Raw genomic sequence first — 20,893 nt, forward strand, 5'->3', positions numbered from 1 at the left:
AACACTGTGTAACTGTACTGGAACTAAAATTTAAAGCTTAAAAAAGAAAAAAAAAATACCACTGCAAATCAACGAAAGATAAAACTGGTACAACAGGAAGGAGAACGGTTTGCAGTTCTGAGAAAAATAAGATGTCAAAGAAGCCACTTAATACGAAGTCTGATGATCACCAGCGTCCAAATATCTCACATTAGGCAACTGAATGCCAAATCCAGCCCCACGGCGGCCTTTAACCCTATTATTCATTTAGTAACATTTCCTGAACATTAATTGACATAAGGCACAATGCCAGGCATATAAGGGACACAGGACTCTGATATGGCCTCATGAGACAGGGTGAGTGGTGCGCACATTCAAGACAGACAAATATACACAAGGAGGGGTCTCCTAAGAGAAATTCAGGTAACAGTTCAGCTCATCACTTCATTCGTAAAGCCTCTAATTATCTAGTGTCCCTCAGCTTCTGGCATGCTTCCACACTAAACAAGAGCAAAACAAAATCTCTCTGGAACTCTCACAATGCAGGTAGGAATGGGAAGTTGGTAAGAGCACTCTCGAAAACTCAGTATCTACTAAAGCTGAACGTATGTATACTTTATGACCCAACCATTTCCACTCCTAGGTACATACCTAACAAAATGCATACCTGTGTTCATCAAGAGAAATATACAAGATTGACCATAGTCAAAAAACTAGAAACCAAACTGTTTTCAACTGAATAAACCATAGTACACGCATACACTGGAATACTACATGACTGTGAGAATGAACACACTCTAACTATATGCAGCATGGATGAATCCCACCAACACCTACTTGAGCAAGGAAAACCAGAAGACCACACACTACACAATTTCATTTAGGTAAGAGTCCAAAAATAGGCAAAACCAATCTATTCTGTAAGAAGTCACGATAAACAGTTACTCTTGAGGGGACAGTGAAGAAAGGGGCACAAGGGGGGCTCCTAGGGGCTAATAATATTGTCCCTTGCTGTGCGTGATTCCTCAGGCATGTTCACTTTGGGATAGGATAATTCAAGCTACAGGCTTATGATCTGTGCATTCTTCTGCAACTTACTATACTCACTTCAATAAAAAGTTTACTAAGAAGTTACTGCCACCTACCAAGTTAATTTATTCTAAATTGCTTTATCAACATGATCTCAGCATTTCGTCAGGCTGAACTTACAATTTATACACAAACTACAACCCCGGGGAAAACGACATATATATAACCCTCCAGGCAGAGATGGCAACATGGGGCCAAGTGTTCTCCCATTTCCCGATCCCGATCCCACGATCGAGGCCAGCACTGAAGAATCTAGCCACACCACTCCCTCCGAGAGCAGGGAAGCGCCACATCAGCACACCCATCAGGCGGGCACAAAAGATGAAAACTACTCACCGTGCCCATTCTACATGTATCCTGTTTTAAACAGTACCAGAAACCCTCCTAATTCCAAAAGCACTTCTCTAAAAGCAAAAGACTTGAGAGCAAAGAAGACTTTTGGGTGGGCAATCCTCTTACCAGTTGTTCACCATTGTAGTGACCTTCAATAATGCGATCGTAGGAGATTCCAACAGGTATGATCAAGATGTCTGGGATGGTATTGGTAGACAGCGTATCAACCACAACTGACAAAAGTCCTGCCCGAGCACAGGAGGTTTTCCCACTCCTAGAGCGTGTGCCTTCCAGAAAAATCTCTAAGAATTGCTGCTGTCGAAGTAGTTCAACTATATGCTGGAACAGAAGGAGAATGTAAACATGAAATCAAGCCCGCTCCACTTAGAACAAGCTCAGCCAAGTTAAATCTTCCAACAAATGAAAACCTAGAACTTCACTACTGACAAAGTGTTTTACTCACGTAAATAATAGCAAGTCAGCTCCTCCAAGCTCTATTTTGGTGATTACAAAAATAATCATCAAACTCATACCCAAACAATACCACTCAAATAATTACACAGACAACATTCTTTTTTTTTAAATCTCAATCAAGTCTCTTTTTCCTTCTACTGTGGAATAACGACTATAACTGCTTTAAGGACACTGAGACAGCATACATACCCCGTGGAGCAAAGCTCTATAGAGAATATCCTTCCGCCCATCTGGCGTTTCATCTAGCCTTCGTCGGATGAAAAAGCCCCCAAGCTTATGGATCAAGGTACTAGATATTGAAGAATGCGTTAGTTATTTATATAGAAAAATATACGAATACTTAAATTCCAACTTACTTCACAACACACACCATATGAATATAAACCACGTGTCGTTTGAGCTGCTGATATTTTTCCACTTTCCATATTACTGATGTTTCAGTCGCTTACATCATTCATCAGCCTTCAGAACATCACTTTGTGTACTGAAGCCCTATTAATGTCTGTTCACAACCAAAAGAAGTCTGTACGATATCCCTGCAAAGGTGGTGTTACAGATTTTAAGAGGATTATGAAATACTGCTAAATTTTAAAACCCTGTCAAGGGTCTCAGGGCACCAACCATTAGACATCCTGAAATGTGCTTCTGGCACATGAACTACAAAATGAATATGAGGTTACAAAAGCTCCTATGGGGACATTTTTTCAAGAAAGTACTGCTTAGAGAATATCTCTGTGAGCCCATGATAATTTTATCAAACCCAAACCAAGCATAACCAATTTTCCAAAACGTGAAACAAGAATGTGCTTCATGTACACTTACACAGGGATAAAGTGATTCTTTTCTCAATCCCTTGTTTCTTTCTACAACATTGATGGATTTTTATATTACGATGAAATTTTATAATATGCAAGTCAACCTTTCCAAACACAGAGCCTCTTCCTAATTCTTCTCTAATAGAGTGATATTAAAATAGCAATATCAACACATATTTCCAGTATCTTCTGTAGTCAGGATAAGGAGGCAACAGTAAGATGTTCCCAGAGCTAAATATCACTCTCTGAGAACAAGACTGCAGAGAAGTTCATAGCGAATGTGAGATGAGCCACCCACGGAACAACCCGCCCCAGAAAGTGACTTGTGAATGTATAGGTTGGCACGTAACAAAAGAAAGCTGCGGATCAACAGGTAAGGTCACTGACTGGCTGTCACATACGAAGGAAAGACGAGCTAAGCAATGACTGGCATAGAGTTCATGAAAAGAAAAGTTGGATTATGCGAAATTATCAATTTTTAACATGCATTTCCATGGGATCCTTCCAGGAGCACTTCCAAGCTGAGAACCTGGAGGGAATGATTACAGGAGTTATTCTCATTGTAGGAAAGGCAAACTGTACAGGGCAGGGCCTCCCTAGAGCCCGAAGGGAACACTCCTCTTGGCTCTAAATCTATGCCTGCCAACAACTTTCTGATGACACTCTTCCCCTCCAGTGGGCTTCATGCCCAGTGCGAAGCCCAACATGGGGCTTGAACTCACAACCCTAAGATCAAGACCTGAGCTGCGATCAAGAGTTGGACGCTTAACTGACTGAGCTGCCCAGACACCCCAACTTTCTGATGACTTTCTAATGCAACTTCCCAGGTTCCTCAATACTGGGAAGAGGTGTGCAGAAGAGTAAACAGATGTTCTAGTTCCTAGAGAAGCATGTCTGCCCCGTACAGGTATATCACATTGTATTAGAGCTATCTGTCTACATTCCCCAGTAGATTATGAGCAATTTGAAGGAAAGGACACAGCACTTCTTCACTCTTGTCTAAAGCATAGCTGGGTAAGAATCAGCTGACTGAATGAATGGCTCCGCTCAACCATTCACATGAGTCTGGTTAGCCACAGAACTCTGAGCCCAGCAATTAGGAAGGAGCTCCTTGGACTGTGAGGCTGAGGAAAGGGAGATGACTGCCACTTTGTGAGACCCTGTGTGCACAACCCACAAGCCCACTTCCCTTCCTGTTACTGTAAGTCCATCCTCCTCATTACTCCCTACTGCTTGCTCAGAGCTGACCTCAGGGATGCTCTATACTTTGAAATTTGAGCCTTCAATATCCCAAACCAACTAAACCTACTCCTTGTTCATTCCCCATTGGTGCTCAGCTCCACTATGTACCTAGTACCCTGGCGGTAAAGATCAAGGAGTGTCCCTCCCTCATCAACCCCTCTCCCACTCTGGACTAGCATTTGGTCTTATAAATTCACCTTACTAAATACTTTTCAAATCTATGCCCTCCTCACCAAGAGCACCACTACAAATTTTAATCTAAGCCTTCGTTATCTTTTGCCTGAACGCTTACAATACAGTCAGAATGGTTCTAACTCCCTCTAATCGAGAGTGACTTTCAAAATGCAAATCTGACCACTTCTCAACTACAGGATACACTCTAAACTCTCGGCTTAAAAATTGTTCTGACCCAGCTCTCACTCCCTACGCAATGGCCACCTCTGGCCTCTGACCCTTCCCACCATATCTTGCACTCTAACCCTAACCCTATTGAACTGTCTGCCACTTCCTAACCGTACCACACACTTGAAACTTTCTGCATCTTCACATGCTATTTCCTCTGAACGGAACCCACCGCATCCTCTGAAAACTTCTAAAATACACCTTTTGCGTCATGCTGAAATCATTACATGTTTCTAGTGTTACTAAATTACGAGGTCAAAGTTAACAGGTGTGGTTCTTCTCACCTACTTTGTACCAACACCACCGTCCACCCCCACCCCCATCTTCTCTACTGCCAACCCTGATACAGTAATTTGCTATGTGGTCTAATTGCCTTTCAGCCATTTGATAAATATTGCCCATGAAGTTGAGGTATTCACAGTTCACCAAGCATTCCACACAGAACACAGGAAGAACGGTGATAGTCTTATAGCTTTTTTGTACTTTTCAACTTTTCCACAACAAATTTTTATAATGAAAGTAAAGCAGCTCATGTCATCTTTACAGTAACGTGGTTCAAACCATAAAAGGAAAAAAAAGAAAAATTTAAGATACAATCTTTTCCATACCTTACATTTCAAAACAAGCTGATCTTACCTGAAGATGGGAATGTTGAGATTGTTGCCGGAAGCGATGTATGGCGCCTTGATGTTATGGCAGAAGAGAATGAACGTGAGCAGCAGATAATCAATGTGTGATCTGTGAACTGGTAGAAACAGAAGTGGCAAATTCATCTAGTAAAAGAAAAAAATGCCAAAGTTCAAACTCAAACGCGAACTTGGATCACACTCTGAAACTTCATATTTGGTCAGAATCACTCAAACACAGGCTGATCAACGACTCGTTCTTGAAAAACATTTTCCAGTAACATGAACGTCTTGCATTGTAATACTTCCGCGGCTGAAAACCACCAGAGCCACAATAAAAAGGAGCTGGGGAAGGAGAAGCACAATGGAGAGTTCAAGTGGACTCTCTCTGTCTTCTGAGAGGCAGCCCTGATTATGTTTAAAAAAAATAAAATAAAATAAAAAAGGCAAAGGGTTGAGAGGCAAGCCTGGTTTGGCTTGAAATCACAGGCGATCATTTACCAGCCATGACTGGGAAATCTTAATCTGTCTGTGCTTTATATTTCCTCATTTATAAATAGGGATTATTCCACCTGCTCTTAGAGTTGTTGCAAAGCAACCCACCCAAGGAATCCTGCACAGCTGGCAGGTCCCCCTTCACCCACCTCTCAGCCCCTCACCAAATGCTACTGTGGTACATCTCTCAGGGGGGGCATCTGCTGAATGGGCAGGAATGCACAGAGCACACAAAAGAACATTTCCATACAGAAGAGCTCTAACATCATCCACAAACATGGGGAAAATGGAATGACAGATCACAGAAACTCTTGCCTCAGTTGCAGCTTTAACCATCTCAAGTTGGCCTTTGTGAATTTGAATATTCCAAAAGAAGCTGTTGAACAGTTTGAGCAACACCCATCCCGTCAGTCTAAGGGGGAGGGGGGAGAGAAGAAAAGGAATTTAAATGCATATACATACATTTATATAGACGTTGACTTTTATCTATTCAAGTTTCTGAACCTACAACCTAAAAGTGCTTTCAAGTGACTTAGTGTCTGTATCTGCATCTGAACTTTTACATATAGACTCATAGATATAGATTACTTATTACAGACTAAAATCTTCCATTTTTATTTATTACAGACTAAAATCTTCATTTCACTCAAACAGCAGACTTTACACATCAGAAACAAATGATCAAATGAACATTTAGGTGAGCAGAATGCCATATAAAACCACTCCCTTTAAGATATGGGTGTGTGAACCCTGGCTCACAAGTCTAAAGAGAGGTCAGCAGTAATTCAGTGGCTGTTATTAGTTAACAAAGATTAAGGAACCTTAAAATCTACCACAGTGCTACTTCCCACATAATTTGAATACAAATATAAAAATAAAAAGGAGTTAGTTTTCCCATCAGATTATGTCCAATTTCTTTTGGACCAAAACCACTGTGCTAGGAAAGCCCAATGGTTCAGTCCCTGTTTGCTCAAAACAGCTCTCATTGAAAGCTTTTTGCTTTGCCTTTTAATACCTGATCATCGTTGGTGAGACAGTGGCAACCATTTCTTGAAGGATCCTTTTGGCTTTCTTTTTCACTTTATTGATGGCTTTTGACTGCTGCTGGGCAGAACCATCAGGATTTAATTCAGCAGCCACTTCTGCAATTGCCTCCTGTACTCTGAATTGAAAGCAGAAAGACAATGTAACTGTTTCTATGTGACATCCTGCATTCAGTATTTTCTAAATCATAGATATAAATCACAAAACAAAACTTATCTTCTCTTTAATATGTGATTAACACAATAAGCTCAAGTTAGATGTGTTTTGTTTGGCTGCCTACTGAATATTAGGGATATTATATTCCTGAATCAATGAATCCCTGAGGAATCTGGAAGGCCGATTTAAGAATTTAACTCAAATTCAATGGGTAACAATGACATCAATTGAAACGTTCCAGATATGCTGTGAGGGACACAAAGTTGCACTCTAGCAGAGGGGAGAGAAAGAAAGGTTATCCCTTTAGGCATATAGTTCAGAGGTATCCAAAGCTCACTGCCAAAGTAACATGAGATTTTTCTTTTGAAGATCTAATTTATTACTCATTTATACTGTGACTTTATTAGAACTATATGTAAAACTCTCTAGGAGGGATCAAAGAGGGGCATAGATATTTACAAGCGTTTTCCATTTTAAACCAGTAATGTAAGAAAGGCACCGCTCAAGATTAAAACAACACACAACAATAAACAGTGAAGTTAAGAGAGAAGATTTAATCCAGTTTGGTAAATCTTCCACGTGACTTGGGGAAGAACATACGTGGTTAAACCTCCTTAAATCACTTTTAATATTCTAGTTACTAGTCAAAACACCTGGGTGGGATAAAACATACTTGGAGGTTTTTTACCTAGAAAATAGAATATATAATAACCCAAAGGAGTTTCAAATAATTCCTTTTTCTACCACTGTTGCTACTGATTTTAGACCAGCACAGAGCAAAGCTCCACACAGCCCCATAACTCATCAATACAAAAGACCAATTCCACAGGACACTGATGCCTTTAATACCTTTATTTCAATCTGGCCAGGAATGTTTTTACAAGTAATTGACAAGATAATTAAATCTCCATTATCAGCTATTTACTCATTCATTCAATACTTACTGAGTACCTACCATGGCCCACCACTGTTCAGGTCTTCATAGCCACACTACAGGATCTGCATTTCTTTTATTTTTTTTTAATTTTTTTAATGTTTATTTATTTTTGAGACAGGGAGAGACAGAGCATGAATGGGGGAGGGTCAGAGAGAGGGAGAAACAGAATCTGAAGCAGGCTCCAGGCTCTGAGCTGTCAGCACAGAGCCCGATGCAGGGCTCGAACTCACAAACCGTGAGATCATGACCTGAGCCGAAGTCAGACGCTTAACCCACTGAGCCACCCAGGCGCCCCCAGATCTACATTTCTAAGCAGTCTTTTCAAACCACTGTAGTCTCTGGCTCCCCAAATCAAGGTAGATGTCCACCACAGGCCACACCAATGAGGCAGAGTAGAGACTGATCTTCATGCAAACTCCCATATTCTAATGCCTAAACTTGAGAATGACTTCTTTCCCTGTTCGATCTGATTTCAAGCCAGTCTCTGCTATTTTCTAAGCAAGTTCCTCTGAGAGCAAGGACAGAACCTTATTCTCTTAAAATTTCTAGTAATGATTTTCTAGTACAAGAATTTGTGCCTACATCCTCAAAAATTATTTGACAGAAATATCAAACATGCTTCTCTTTTGGTTATAAAATAGGAAACACAAGGGGCACCTGGGTGGCTCATCGGTTAAGCACCTGACTTTGGCTCAGGTCATGGTCTCATGGTTCATGAGTTCGAGCCCAGCATCGGGCTCTGTGCAGACAGCTCCGAGCCTGGAGCCTGCTTCCGATTCTGGGTCTCCGTCTCTCTCTGCCCCACCCCCACTTGCACTCTGTGTCTCTCTCTCTCAAAAATAAATAAACATTAAAAAAAATTTTTATGAAGTAGCAAGTTTAAAAAACAAATAACAAATAAAACAGGAAAACACAAGGTCCCAAACATTTATATTACAGAAAACAGAGAACTGGAAATATGTGCATCTCTGAATTCCAACTCTCCTTTCATATATTAGAAACCCATTCATTCAATCGTTAATGCATAAAACAAGACTGCTATTCCCACATGGCACTGCTCACCAAAACCATCTGTTCTCCTGCCTTTCCTTGCTTTCCTTTGGAGTTTAATATCTGACATTTGGAAATGGAAACCCCTCTTGAGACAGAGTCCCAGAGTCCCAAGGTTAATAAAGGCAATACTGCCCTGCCCCACCTCCCTTCCCTGTCTCTTCCTCTTACAACAGCATCCCCACCCTTACCTACTGCTGTTCAGGACATTTTCCGTCACGTTGGCGGCAAACATGCCTGTATGGACATCTCGCTCTTGAACAAAAAGCACATAAGAAAGACGTCTTGCAAGCCATCCTCGATGCCTGCAACGTGAAAGGGAAAAAAAAAAAAAAAAAAAGACTTAGGAACACCTAAAATGAACTGCTTAAATTATACAGCTGTTTCCCTGATGTAGAAACAAAGCCTCATTTCATCTATTCCTGCTATCTGGTGTTATCCTATAGCAAATTCTCCTTGGCAGTTCAAGATGATCCGTGGCAATTTCACTCACAATTTCTTTCATGTACTCTCAACTAAAATTTAAACTTGGAATTTGAGTACTAAAATGCCTGAATAGTGTACTCTGCAAATAATAAACCAAATACAAAAAGAAAAATGCCTTATTTTATTACTACATTTTTTAAAAGTAAGTTCAATGCTGTATATATAAGCAATATAGCTTACGGCTGTGGGCTATGAAGAGATAATTTGGAAGTCTTTTCCTACCATAAAGGGCTTTTTTGTTATTATAGTAATTCTTCTAAGATAATCGCTAACTCTCAAATTGAGTGGACAAGGCGAATTAGTCAAGGGAAGTCAAGGATAACTAAAGTATGGCCTGAACACCTATATACAGGGCTCATGAGGCCACAAGTTCTTTCCCTTTTTCTTCCCCCACATTTGACATTTCTAAGGGATAGGACATATGCACACCAATGTTGGTGGCTATGTGTTATTTATATGGGGGCTTGGGGACAGAGAACTCAGAAAAAGAAGGTTAGAAACCTTCATATGCAATATTTTGAAACCATGTGTAATGATTGTGTAATGCCTCATTATCATTTCCCCCTTAAGGACATTCAAATGGCCAGATTTCAAATATAAATTCATGAACTCTGAAAAGCCTTCAGTTGAAGAAATTTGAGGAAGAACTATGGAATCACTCGTTCCTTCATCTTTTTTGCTGACATTCTCTTTTTCTTCCTCCTTTCCTAGTTGTCTGCAAATTTGGTCCAATAGGGTAAGTATTTAATTCTAAATTCTTCCTTGAGTGAATACTTTCAGAACTGTTATTAGAATGTACAGTCTCAGGGGTGCCTGGGTGGCTCTGTCGGTTGAGCGTCTGACTTCGGCTCAGGTCATGATCTCGCGGTCTGTGGGTTTGAGCCCTGCTTCGGGCACTGTGCTGACAGCTCAGAGCCTGGAGCCAGTTTCTGATTCTGTGTCTCCCTCTCTCTCTGACCCTCCCCCGTTCATGTTCTGTCTCTGTCTCAAAAAATAAATAAACGTTAAAAAAAAAAAAATTAAAAAAAAAAAGAATGCACAAAGTCCCAGTTCTTGATGAAATCCTTTTGTAATAGACTGAAAGCTGTGTGTGTGTGTGTGTGTGTGTGTGTGTGTGTGTATAAAAACGTCTACCCTTCACTTCATGTAACACACAGAGCAGCCAAACAGCCAGCTCAACCACACAGGCAGTTTATTACACCGAACGGTTTCATATCACCGAGTCATTATCACATTGAATGGTTTCATATCACTGAGTCAATATGGCATATGCTTTTTTTTTTCTTAACTGCCTCCAACTGAGGACAACTAATGAACCCTCTGACTTTATACACAAAATGTCTACTTACATAAACAAGAAGAGGCTCTCTATGAGATCCCTTTTCTTAGGATCTTAATCAAGTCAAAAAGGGGAAAAAAAACAATCAGTGGCCCAGAATTTCTCCTCTCTCCTTTAAATTTAAGATAGAGACAGAAGGGTAGCATGGGAATGGGAAAAAATATGTCCCTTGATTTTAGTTCTATTAAAAAAAAAAAAGGCATTTAATATATATGCAAGTATTGCCATTCTCAATTATGATCTCATCACCAAAATATGATTAGTAATTCCAGAAAGCCTTCAAATTTAAGTATTTGACTTCTTAGATAAATTTTCACAGAATTTAAAGCATTTCTCATCACCTGAGCCTACTACTGACCTATCCCAGGCATTTACTCTTAGAATTATAAGGACTGGTAGCATTTTTGGCTGCCATTCTCTCCCGCCTCACAGACTTTCACACAATCTTCCCTCCCCCCTCCCTTATCCCCTAGCCTAGATTCACTAAAACAAAGCCTCTTTTCTCTCACTCAGATGCCCAACAGCCCATCCCCATGTGTCTGAAGTCTGGAAGAATTCTAAAAAAAGTCTTAAGCTAATAATAAATGAAAGAGCATTTGCTCAATATAGGAAAATATCTTCTAAAACTCCATAGATCAGGCTGATTTCAATTTTTAAGTATAAAATAATAATAATTTGTAAGCCATTCAACCCTACCCTTTCCTCAGATAAATCTTTACCATGTTTTGTCACACTTCAGATATAAAATCAGTATACAGGGGCCCCTGGGTGGCTCGGTTGGTTGAGCATCCAACTCTTGATTTCAGCTTAGGTCATGGTCTCACGGTCCATGGGATCAAGCCCCTCATCAGGCTTTGCCCTGGCAGCACAGAGCCTGCTTGGGATTCTCTCTCCCTCTCTCTGCCCCTCCCCCACTCACTCTCTCTCAAAATAAATGAATAAGCTTTAAAAATATATATATATACTGGGACGCCTGGGTGGCTTAGTTAAGCGTTCGACTTCAGCTCAGGTCATGATCTCATAGTTCATGAGTTCAAGCCCCGTGTCGGACTCTGTGCTGACAGCTCAAAGCCTGGAGCCTGCTTCAGATTCTGTCTCCCTCTCTCTCTGCCCATCTCCCCCCCCACCCCTGCCACACACACACCCTGCTCATACTCGGTCTCTCTCTCTCTTTCAAAAATAAATAAAACATTTAAAAAAATTTTTTTAATAAAAATATATATACAAATGGGGCGCCTGGGTGGCTCAGTTGGTTGAGCGTCTGACTTTGGCTCAGGTCATGATCTCGTGGTTTGTGAGTTTGAGCCCCACATTGGGCTCTGTGCTGACAGCTCAGAGCCTAGAGCCTGCTTTGGGTTCTGTGTCTCCCTTTCTGTCTGCCCCTTCCCTGCTGGTACTCTGTCTTTCCATGTGTCTCAAAAAATAAAATAAAACATCAAAAAATTAAAATGTACACAAACACACACACAAACAAAAAGAGAAAGCTATAGGTGATATCTACGCCCTCATGAAATAGTTACCATGTAATTACATAGCAGTAATAGTAACAGATCTCTCAGGTGGCTGTACTGCTTCCAATTTTTAGATAAAGCCTCTTGTGTCACAAGCTCAATTCTATTAACTCAAAAACATGAAGAGATTCATCTTAAGGTACAGGCACTAATTATTACAGTTCTTCTTTTGAGATGTATTAGAAATATAAGAAACTTCTGTTTACCTTGTGTGAGTTTCATTGATATAAATAACATTCCGCAAACCCAAAGATGGGATACTGGAGTTGAAAAATTTATCCTACATGAAACGAAATACACACAGACATAAATACACAATTGGATTTCTGGCAAAGAGCTCACATTACCACTTCTTGATAACTTTTATAACTCAAGTATGAAGTTAGGCATTGCAAAAATCTAAGTGATGAAGAAAAATTACATTTTATTGAGAAAAGTACTTTTTAGCCTTCAGAGAAGGTCACAAACTTGCAAAGGAAATTGTGCCTCCCTGTCCTGCCTCATTCCCCACCCCCAACCCAAAAGAGTTAAAGCTACAGAGAGCTTAAATCAACGACAGGAACACTGAAGATTTCAGTGTTTGCCACATGTAAAAATACCGTGCTAAGTACCATAGTTATCTTTAGATTACTAAATCTGGCAATAATGCTGACGCAGTAATTATTATCCCCATCTTACAGACAGAAAAATTGAGACTGACAGGGGTTTTTAATATTCAAATCTACATCTCGCTCTAAATGTTTACTTCATTAGAAAACGTATGGCTGAAGGGGACTCTCTTTACAGGAAACCGTAAGGGATAATTCAGAGAGAGTTCTGCTCAAAAGAGAAAGTCTATAGCTTTATCAGTGTGGACAAAAAGGTAAGCTTTCCACAGATAAATGTTGGGAAAGCATAATGTACCTTCAATAAAAGATATAAAAATATTTAAGTGAATCTCTTTAGAGATCAGGAAAACAGGGTATCAGAGAAAGGGTAGCAAATATCAAAAAAATATTATAAAAATATTACTTAAATTTTTTTTAAATAGGGACACCTGGGTGGCTCAGTTGGTTGAACATCCGACTCTGGATTTCAGCTCGGGTCATGATCTCACTGGTCACGGGATTGAGTCCCATGTCAGGCTCTGCGCTGAAGGTATGGAGCCTGCTTGGGATTTTCTCTCTCCCTCTCTCTCCTCCTCTCTCCGCCCCTCCCCTACTCACATTCTCTAGTAAGTATTTTAAAAATCATTTTAAATAAACATGCCGTGGAAGAACATCAAAGATCAAGTTCAGCTCCAACAGGAACTGTATTTAAGCAAAAATCAATGATATACTATACTACTGACCTATTCCTACCCCAAACCACTCCTATCACCACCACCAAGTAATTTCCTATATTCTCTTCTGACTTAAGAACACATTAGAGTCAAGGTATTATTTTGATCTTTTAAGCATTTGAAATTAGAATTAGATAAGATGCCAGGTCTAAAAAGAAAGCCACATGATCATCTATTTAAATTTGTATTTCTACTGGCCTATTAACCTGAACTGGCCATACTCCCGGACCGCAAATTATCATGACCGTTCCATTCTACCAACATAGCACTTCTGTTCTAAAAGGAACAATATTTATGATTAAGACATTCTTGAGCAGACCGGAGTATTTAACATAAACTGCTTGGGTCCCACACAAATCTTTTCCAAGTTAGTAAATCCCTTTATACCAGACTCAGAATTCTACTTCCTGCCAAGGCAACCCAGAATAGAACATTCACGCAGTACAGCTAGATATTTATACAGATTACAAGCAATCTCTATAAATGACAGGCACTTAGATGGCAGAATTTCTGTCCTGATAACTGGCCCATCCCAGAGAGAGCTGAACGTCCAGGCATACCTTTTAAAAGGCAACTCTACTGCCGGAGAACACAGCCACATTAGATTCTAAATTCCTGTGCTAACTCATCCCTCTAGCAAACTGCCAACAGAGGCTGACCACTCATTCGAGTGACTTTTCAAATACTACACTGTAATATGGATGATTTTGCATGACTTGTGTCTGTTTCACCAAGATACAAACAACAAGCCCATATACACTCTATTTAAAATATTCATCCTTGAGGCACCTGGGTGGCCCTCACCTGGGAGGCAACTGGGTGGCCCTAGTTAAGTATCTTACATTTGATTTCGGGTCAGGTCATGATCTCATGGTGATTAGATGGAGCTCCATGGGGGGCTCTGACCTGGGTATGGAGCCTGCTTGGGATTCTCTCTCTGCCTTTCCCTCTGCCCCTCCCCCACATGCTTGCGCTCTCTCTCAAAAAAATAAATTAAATCTTCATCCTAACATTTAGTAACCATCCTTCACTATCATAGTCAACAGACACCCTCCATCCCTACTCACCCTCCCCCAGCAGAAACTTACCAAAAGGAGAGTAGGGCAAAGCCATAGTTTTGAGGCTTTAAAACTCTCTCCTGCTACCCCTTGCTCATCTTGCTAGAAGTTGAACATTGAGTTAAAAGTTCAACATGTAGAAGTTACATGAAAGTTCCCACCAACTCTTAGTTATCTAAAAGTAAGATCTACTCTTCCCCTAAAGTCATACTAAACTAAAACAACCAAATTATCACTTAGCATCAACTGTTTAACCAGTATTTACTGAATAAATGAATGGAAAGACAAATTGAGTCAACGTCATTACTTGCAATAATTTGGTTTATAAACATGGGCCTAAGTTCTTAAAACGAATTAAGTCCATTAAGACTACCCAGTAATAAGATTCACACAAAGTTGGAAATTCACTCTGTTTATTAAAGGTCAACAAGCAGTAACACTCTTACCCAGCTCTGGGGAGTACAGGAATAACAACATCTTCCAACAAATGGCCTTTTCCGGCTCATTAGGCTTTCTTTCCATTTTAAGGTTGCAGATCTGAAGACAGTAGGTCTGAAACCACACTCACCCTAATAAATGTTAAGGGGAAAAAGTGTCTGAATGGCAAGAAAACTATACTTGTCCACTTTCTCTCTAAAACTAAGGTATTTCAGAAGAGAAACTTAGTACTTCGATTTCTTTTGGTAGTATAAGTTCCTCAGTGTAATTTTCCTTCATGGTACTCCCCTCCATCATCAAAACTTGGAACAAAACTTGGAACATAAGCAAAAATTGAACACCGAAGAATGATAATGGCTAGCAAGGACGTCTGCACACTCAGAGGTTCAAAGGCAAGCTTAAACAGCCCATGACAGTAGCAGGTAAATAAAATCAGGCTCCTGGGTCCATACAGGGAACAGTTAGTCTTATTCCTCTTCAATCACAGACGCCCACAAAAGCACTACAAAGTCTTACATAGTAAGCAAGTTGTTACATACAACTTGAAATATTTTAAATTAAAAAACAAGGTAAACTTATGTAACATTCCTTTATCCTGGCTGGAATTTAAATTATAGCTGTACTATCCAGTTAGGGTCAAATTCTGCTCCTGTTTTAAACATTTTGTTCATTGAGTTCATTAGTTGCTCAAATACCAGACAAAACATTCTCAAAACTTAGCAGGAAAAAACCCCAAAACTCTGATATCATTTTTATATAAAGCAGAGTGTTCAAGAAATATTTTAAACAAGCCATGTTATGTCAAAATGGCGGGGGGGGGACACAATACAAGAAAATGCATATCCTTTGAATTGAGATTCATACTAAAATTTATTTCCCATTTAGAAGGAAAAAAAAATCCTTTATTTCCATTACAAAATTCATACTTATTACATTATGGAAAACAGATACAGAAAGTACACCACCCAAAACAACTCCTAGGTTTTTTTTTTTTCTATGCAAAGTATTTTGCTTTTTAACATAATCACTGTGCTTAAATATCCTACCCAACTGTCTCTTCCCAATTAACATAAAACCATAAGAATTTTTAAATATGAGGTCTCATAGGCATTCCTTCTAACAGCTGGAGGCAGTTTCTTTAGATATTAACCTCTACTCGATATTATGTCACTTCCAGTTCTCCACCTTCATAAACAACATTAAAATGAACATCTTTGAATGTTTTTAACCCCTATTCAACTTACCCATTCCTCGTTTGCATGCTTACATCGACCAACACTGTATTCTGATGAATTTGGCAGGTAAGAAACATCTATTGTGCCAAGGGTCAGTGCAGATTCATCCATGTCACAAGGGGTAACTCCCAGATCATGTGCTATAAAAAAAAAGATATATACACCATTTAAATTAATAAGCCAGACAGTAGACACCAAAACTCAAAATTCTGACCTCGACGTTATTTTGTTCCATCATACAATGTCAAATGACCTCTGATGGGCTTCCACCATGTTTAGTTGATGTGTAAAAACAGTGTTTGATGTGTTTAAACTCAACAACATCTCCGGTAGACTGTTCTTATTTTTTTTTTTTAAATCAACATCTGCATCTTTAGACTTCTTGAATAAAACAGCCATGAAAGGGCAACGTAAATAATAGCTTATTTCAGGTAGGTGACGAAGAATTATTTTATTTGCATTAATAACTGAATAGTTCCTGGGAGAATGGAGGCCATGTGTTTATTTGATTAAATGTAAGTTACATGTATGCACACAAATAGGTAATTTTCCTTAATTATGTGCTGGTAATTTTTGGTCATACATACTATGCAATGGAAGCATGGGTAAAGGCAAGAGCCTTTTAGAGAGAGCGCCTCTAAAGTTCCCCACTTAAACTGAATTGAGCTCTCAATTTTCTCGTGATGTCTTAAATGCAATGGCATTTGCACTTTTAATACATCTACAAAGCTTTAAATCAAAACCACACCGTCTTGAAATATCGGACTTAAAAGCTTTTACCCTTTTCGATGTCTTTTCATACCCTAAGGGAAAATGTTCACTAACGGTGCACTGCTAAAGAAAACAGAGATTAACCTAAAATATAAAAACTCCCTAATTCTCAAACTGCTTCAGCTTTCGTCTATTTCTCACCTGGCCTTAAATTATTCCTTTAAAATTCTGAAAGGTCACGTCCAGGGTAACTGTTACTTGGAGCGTATATTCTGATTTCGTTATAATCCCCATACGGGTTTGTTGCGGCAACTACTGTCCTCGGCACAACCATTATATAGCACATCCTTAACAATTTAACATGGCATCAACCTAACCTAACAGGCCAGGAGAAAATAGGAAAGCAATACACCTGGCATGAAAGCTCTTCACGATTGTAAAATAAATCAGCTATCAGTTTCCCATGCAGAATGTAGCTAAAACATGGGGAGCCCCGCTGCGGCCCGAGGAAAAAGTCCCTGGTGGCCCCAGAGCTGGAGGAGTGGTAGAAGAGAGAGCGGATTGCCAATAGGAAGTCACGGCTTCGCTCCTCCCTCCCTACAGCGTTGATCCGAGGTCCCTAACTAAATCAAAATCTGGAGGCGCCAGACTATCGGCTGAGGGGAACCAACTCTGGGTTTTGTGAGAACAGCGATCGGAGGAGGCTCACCTCGGAAGCCAAACATACACGAATTCAAACCACCCACTGCTGACCATCTGTGTGACTTTGAACAAGTTGGTTAACTTCTATGCCTGGGTTTCCCCATCTGGAAAATGGGCATAATGCTAGATCCTACCTCCTGGGGGTTGCTGGGAGGGCTGGATTGTACCTATAAAGTGCCTAACACAGCGTCTGACACACGGTGCCACGCTCAGACCAATCAATGGTCATGTGCCATCGGACTGTTCTCAGCACCAGCTGCTTGCAGAGCACCCCAGCAGCCTCAAAGGCAATGAGGTGCGTAGGCTACTCAGTCCACGGGAACTTCCCTCCTCCTCCGGGGGAGCCCACACCGCGGCCCGGTCTCCCAGGGAGAGAACCATCCCGACCCCCCACCCAGCACGAGCCGGGCCCACTTCTCAGGAGGAACCCCGGAGCTCGGGGGATAAGAACAACCTGCCGGCGTGGCGCCGGGTCCAGCGGAGAGGGCGACGACGCCCTTGGCGCGGCGCTCCGGGCCCGAGCAGCCTCCCGCAGCCGCTCTCGCCCTCGCGGTCCGCACCCGGCAGCTGCGCCGGCTTCGGCTGCGGCTGCTGCAGCTGCCGGCACTTCAAGTCTCCGCCGGTGCTGCTGCAACGTCGCGTCCCGATGACGCAGGCTGCGCCCGCGAGTGAGCGGAGCCGGAGGGAGTGGGCCGACCTCAGACGTGGGCGGGGGGGAGGGGGGGGAAGGGGGGGCGGTGCCCGGGCTCGGCGTTCGGATCGCAATAGAACGTGCGCACACAAGGGGGCCGGTGGGGCCAATAACGGAGCGCGAGCGCCTAATCGGAAGGTTACTCCGCCTCGGCGCAGAGTCACGTGTGCGCGCGCCTGCGCGTTGCTGCACGTGCGCCTGAGGCTCCATTGTGTCAACTCTGCCCATCTGGAGGTCTGTACCCCCGCCTCGCTCTTTGGGGAGTGTTCGCCTGGGCCGTTTGGTTCACTTGTGCGTGTGTGTGGGGTTAGGAAATTTGTAAGACTCTGCAGAAATTGTCAGGGTTGGGGGAGCTGCGGATCGGGAGCGGCCCTGTTGTGTAATGTCTGTTAACGGTGGCTGAGTGCCTTTTCCTTACAATGGAAGAAAATGAGTTGAAAGAAAAATAAATAAGGCTTAAAAGAGCCCGAGTCCAAATCTGCCTACCTCTCACCCTTCAAACAAAATAACTTGGGGTCACAAGGAAGTTCTTTCACAATATTTGTCATGCCATTGACAAGGCCAGTGGTTATCAAGAACATTAGCAATTCGGAAGGCAAAAGATAACGTTTTACCCCCACCTTAACAACAAACATTGTTTGAACTGGCAGATGGGAATACGAAGGTGATTAAGTCGGAGCAGAGTCCGTGGTCTCACACCTCTGCTGCCAGTCCTCATCTCCTCTATGAACGTTAACGTTAACCCCCACTTCTATCGAAACATGCCCTCCGCGTCCCCCCATCAAAAACCATCCAGAGCTCTCCACAGTCCACATGCCGGAGCCTGGCACGTAGGCCTCCAACAGATAGGCCTCGACTTTTCCCGCAGTCGCCAAGAGGAGCTCCTACAGCAACCTCTCTGGTTGTCCCTAGTCAAAACACGGGCTCCCGTAGTCTTAATCGTGCCCACACCACTCTTTTCTAAATTCTATCATTCTTTCCTGAACTAGGTCCCCAAGCCTTCCCTAACTTCTCCAGCCCTCAGTAATCACACCCTTCTGTGAAAGCTCACAGATTTACCCAGGTGCCACATTCTGGATCTTTATCAATTTGTGTCATTCTTCCACAAGAGTACGAACTCATCGTCAATGTCAGTGACTTTTCTGGGTCTCAGTAAAAACAGCACTCCTTTATGGTAAACCCTCAATAGCTACTCTTGAAGCTGAGGAACAAGAAGAAAAACAAGAGTTCCTTTTCTTGAACTTTCTGCTTCTATTTCTAAATTCATCTCAGAATTCAGGGGGGGTCCTTCTTTTAAAACAATCCAAAACTGTAGGAGTGGCGATGCAAGAAAAAAAAAAAAAAAGATTGAGCTGCTTGAAGTCCAAATTCCTGTCTTTATTCAAACCCACACACACCTTAACTCCAAGCACACACCTAAGTCTTCAAAGGCTATGTTGACTAGAATACCATGAATTCAAATCCCAAAACATCATGACATTTTGTGTATAGATTTCTGGTCCCTGACCAAAAAGAAGAAGAAAAAAAGAAAACAGAGGAACATCTCAGGGTTTGAAGTCACAGCTAAAGAGAAAGTAATGTGAAATGAAAGAGAGAGAGCATTACAGGAATGGAAATGGAAGCCAGAGGGGAAAATTACATTCTCTTTCACAGTTTATTTGTAGTTACTCTTCTGTAACATCCATTGCACAAGGATGAACTGTACTTGCAGGAGATGTGGATTGCAATGCAAGGTGTTTCAGGTTACGTAAGGAGAGTTGTTTCGGAAACAGCTGACAATCTCAGCAATCTGTTGTATCAACAGAACAACAATAATTTATAGTAATCCAGCAGCTAAGGCAGCTAAGATGGAACAACATTGACTGAATTTACTCTCCTCCTAAAACAACTAAAGAAATAAAATAGGCAGCAGGGCAGGGCAGGGCAGACCATAAGAGAGAGCAGACAAACAAGGTGAGCACTCCGCTTACTAAGGCAGGTGCCAGACAGCAGTGCAGAGAGGGGGATCCAGAAAAAGCTAGACAGACTCCCTGAGTTGAGGAGATAGAATCGGGAGACCAGGGAAGCCCAAACAGCTGGAGCTGGGAGTAGAGACCTAGAGAGAAGAGAACTACACGTGTTAGGAGGAGCTGTGAAGACCTACAGGTCGTGCTCCAGTCTTCAGCTGATTAGCACGTGAATGGGAGGAAACTAACCAAGGCCAGGGAAAGAGCCACCTAGACAGAGAGAGCGAACAATCACCAAAGGTTGCATGGGGCAGGGAATTGGTTCTGTTCCCACAAGTCAGAGTGGAAAGGTACCCAGTGATCATACAGGACCAGGAACAGGAGGACCTGATCCTGGCACCCAGATCAGAAACCTCATAATTTATGACTCAGTAGGTCTTGCCTTGGGAGTGGAGTAAAAATAACCTTAGGGTAATTGCTGTTCTGGTCCTACCTAACAAATCTTAAATGCTAGCCCCAAAAGGATCAAACCAATTCCAAGAACAGTGTCCCAAAACAAGGCCCAACAGTACTTGGAAATTAGAAAAGGAAATGAAATTCCTTTTCTGAAGGAAATCAGAAAAATCCAGCACCCAGTTCACAATGTCTGGCAACCAACTGAAAATGATCAGGCATACAAAAAAAAGTGGGAAAAAATGGTCCATATATGGAGAAAAATGAATCAATTGAAAGAATCACAGAAATGACAGAGATTACAGACTCAGTAAACTAGGACATTAAAAAACAATTCGAGGGGCACCTGGGTGGCTCAGT

At 41.5% G+C, this 20,893-nt stretch overlaps 1 protein-coding gene across 4 annotated transcripts in view; it reads right to left on the reverse strand.

Annotated features, from left to right (window-relative positions):
- The window catches only part of GPAM (glycerol-3-phosphate acyltransferase, mitochondrial), a 63,230-nt gene that overhangs the window by 18,233 nt on the left and 24,104 nt on the right, over positions 1-20,893 (reverse strand). For 2 of the 4 annotated variants that reach the window (XM_043597513.1, XM_043597511.1), the window contains exons 2-10: positions 16,040-16,170; positions 14,804-14,926; positions 12,185-12,258; positions 8,834-8,947; positions 6,471-6,617; positions 5,771-5,867; positions 4,971-5,107; positions 2,065-2,164; positions 1,528-1,740 (exon numbers count right to left, since the gene is read on the reverse strand). In XM_043597513.1, coding sequence (XP_043453448.1) covers positions 1,528-1,740; positions 2,065-2,164; positions 4,971-5,107; positions 5,771-5,867; positions 6,471-6,617; positions 8,834-8,947; positions 12,185-12,258; positions 14,804-14,926; positions 16,040-16,141 — 1,107 coding nt within the window. In that variant the 5' untranslated portion in view covers positions 16,142-16,170. Of the gene's footprint in view, positions 1-1,527; positions 1,741-2,064; positions 2,165-4,970; positions 5,108-5,770; positions 5,868-6,470; positions 6,618-8,833; positions 8,948-12,184; positions 12,259-14,803; positions 14,927-16,039; positions 16,171-16,244; positions 16,412-17,897; positions 18,109-20,893 lie in introns of those variants that run through there. The other 2 variants (XM_043597512.1, XM_043597510.1) reach the window with 2 other exon arrangements.

The sequence above is a fragment of the Prionailurus bengalensis genome, chromosome D2 (genome assembly GCF_016509475.1).
Source record: "Prionailurus bengalensis isolate Pbe53 chromosome D2, Fcat_Pben_1.1_paternal_pri, whole genome shotgun sequence".
Lineage (NCBI taxonomy): Eukaryota > Metazoa > Chordata > Mammalia > Carnivora > Felidae > Prionailurus > Prionailurus bengalensis.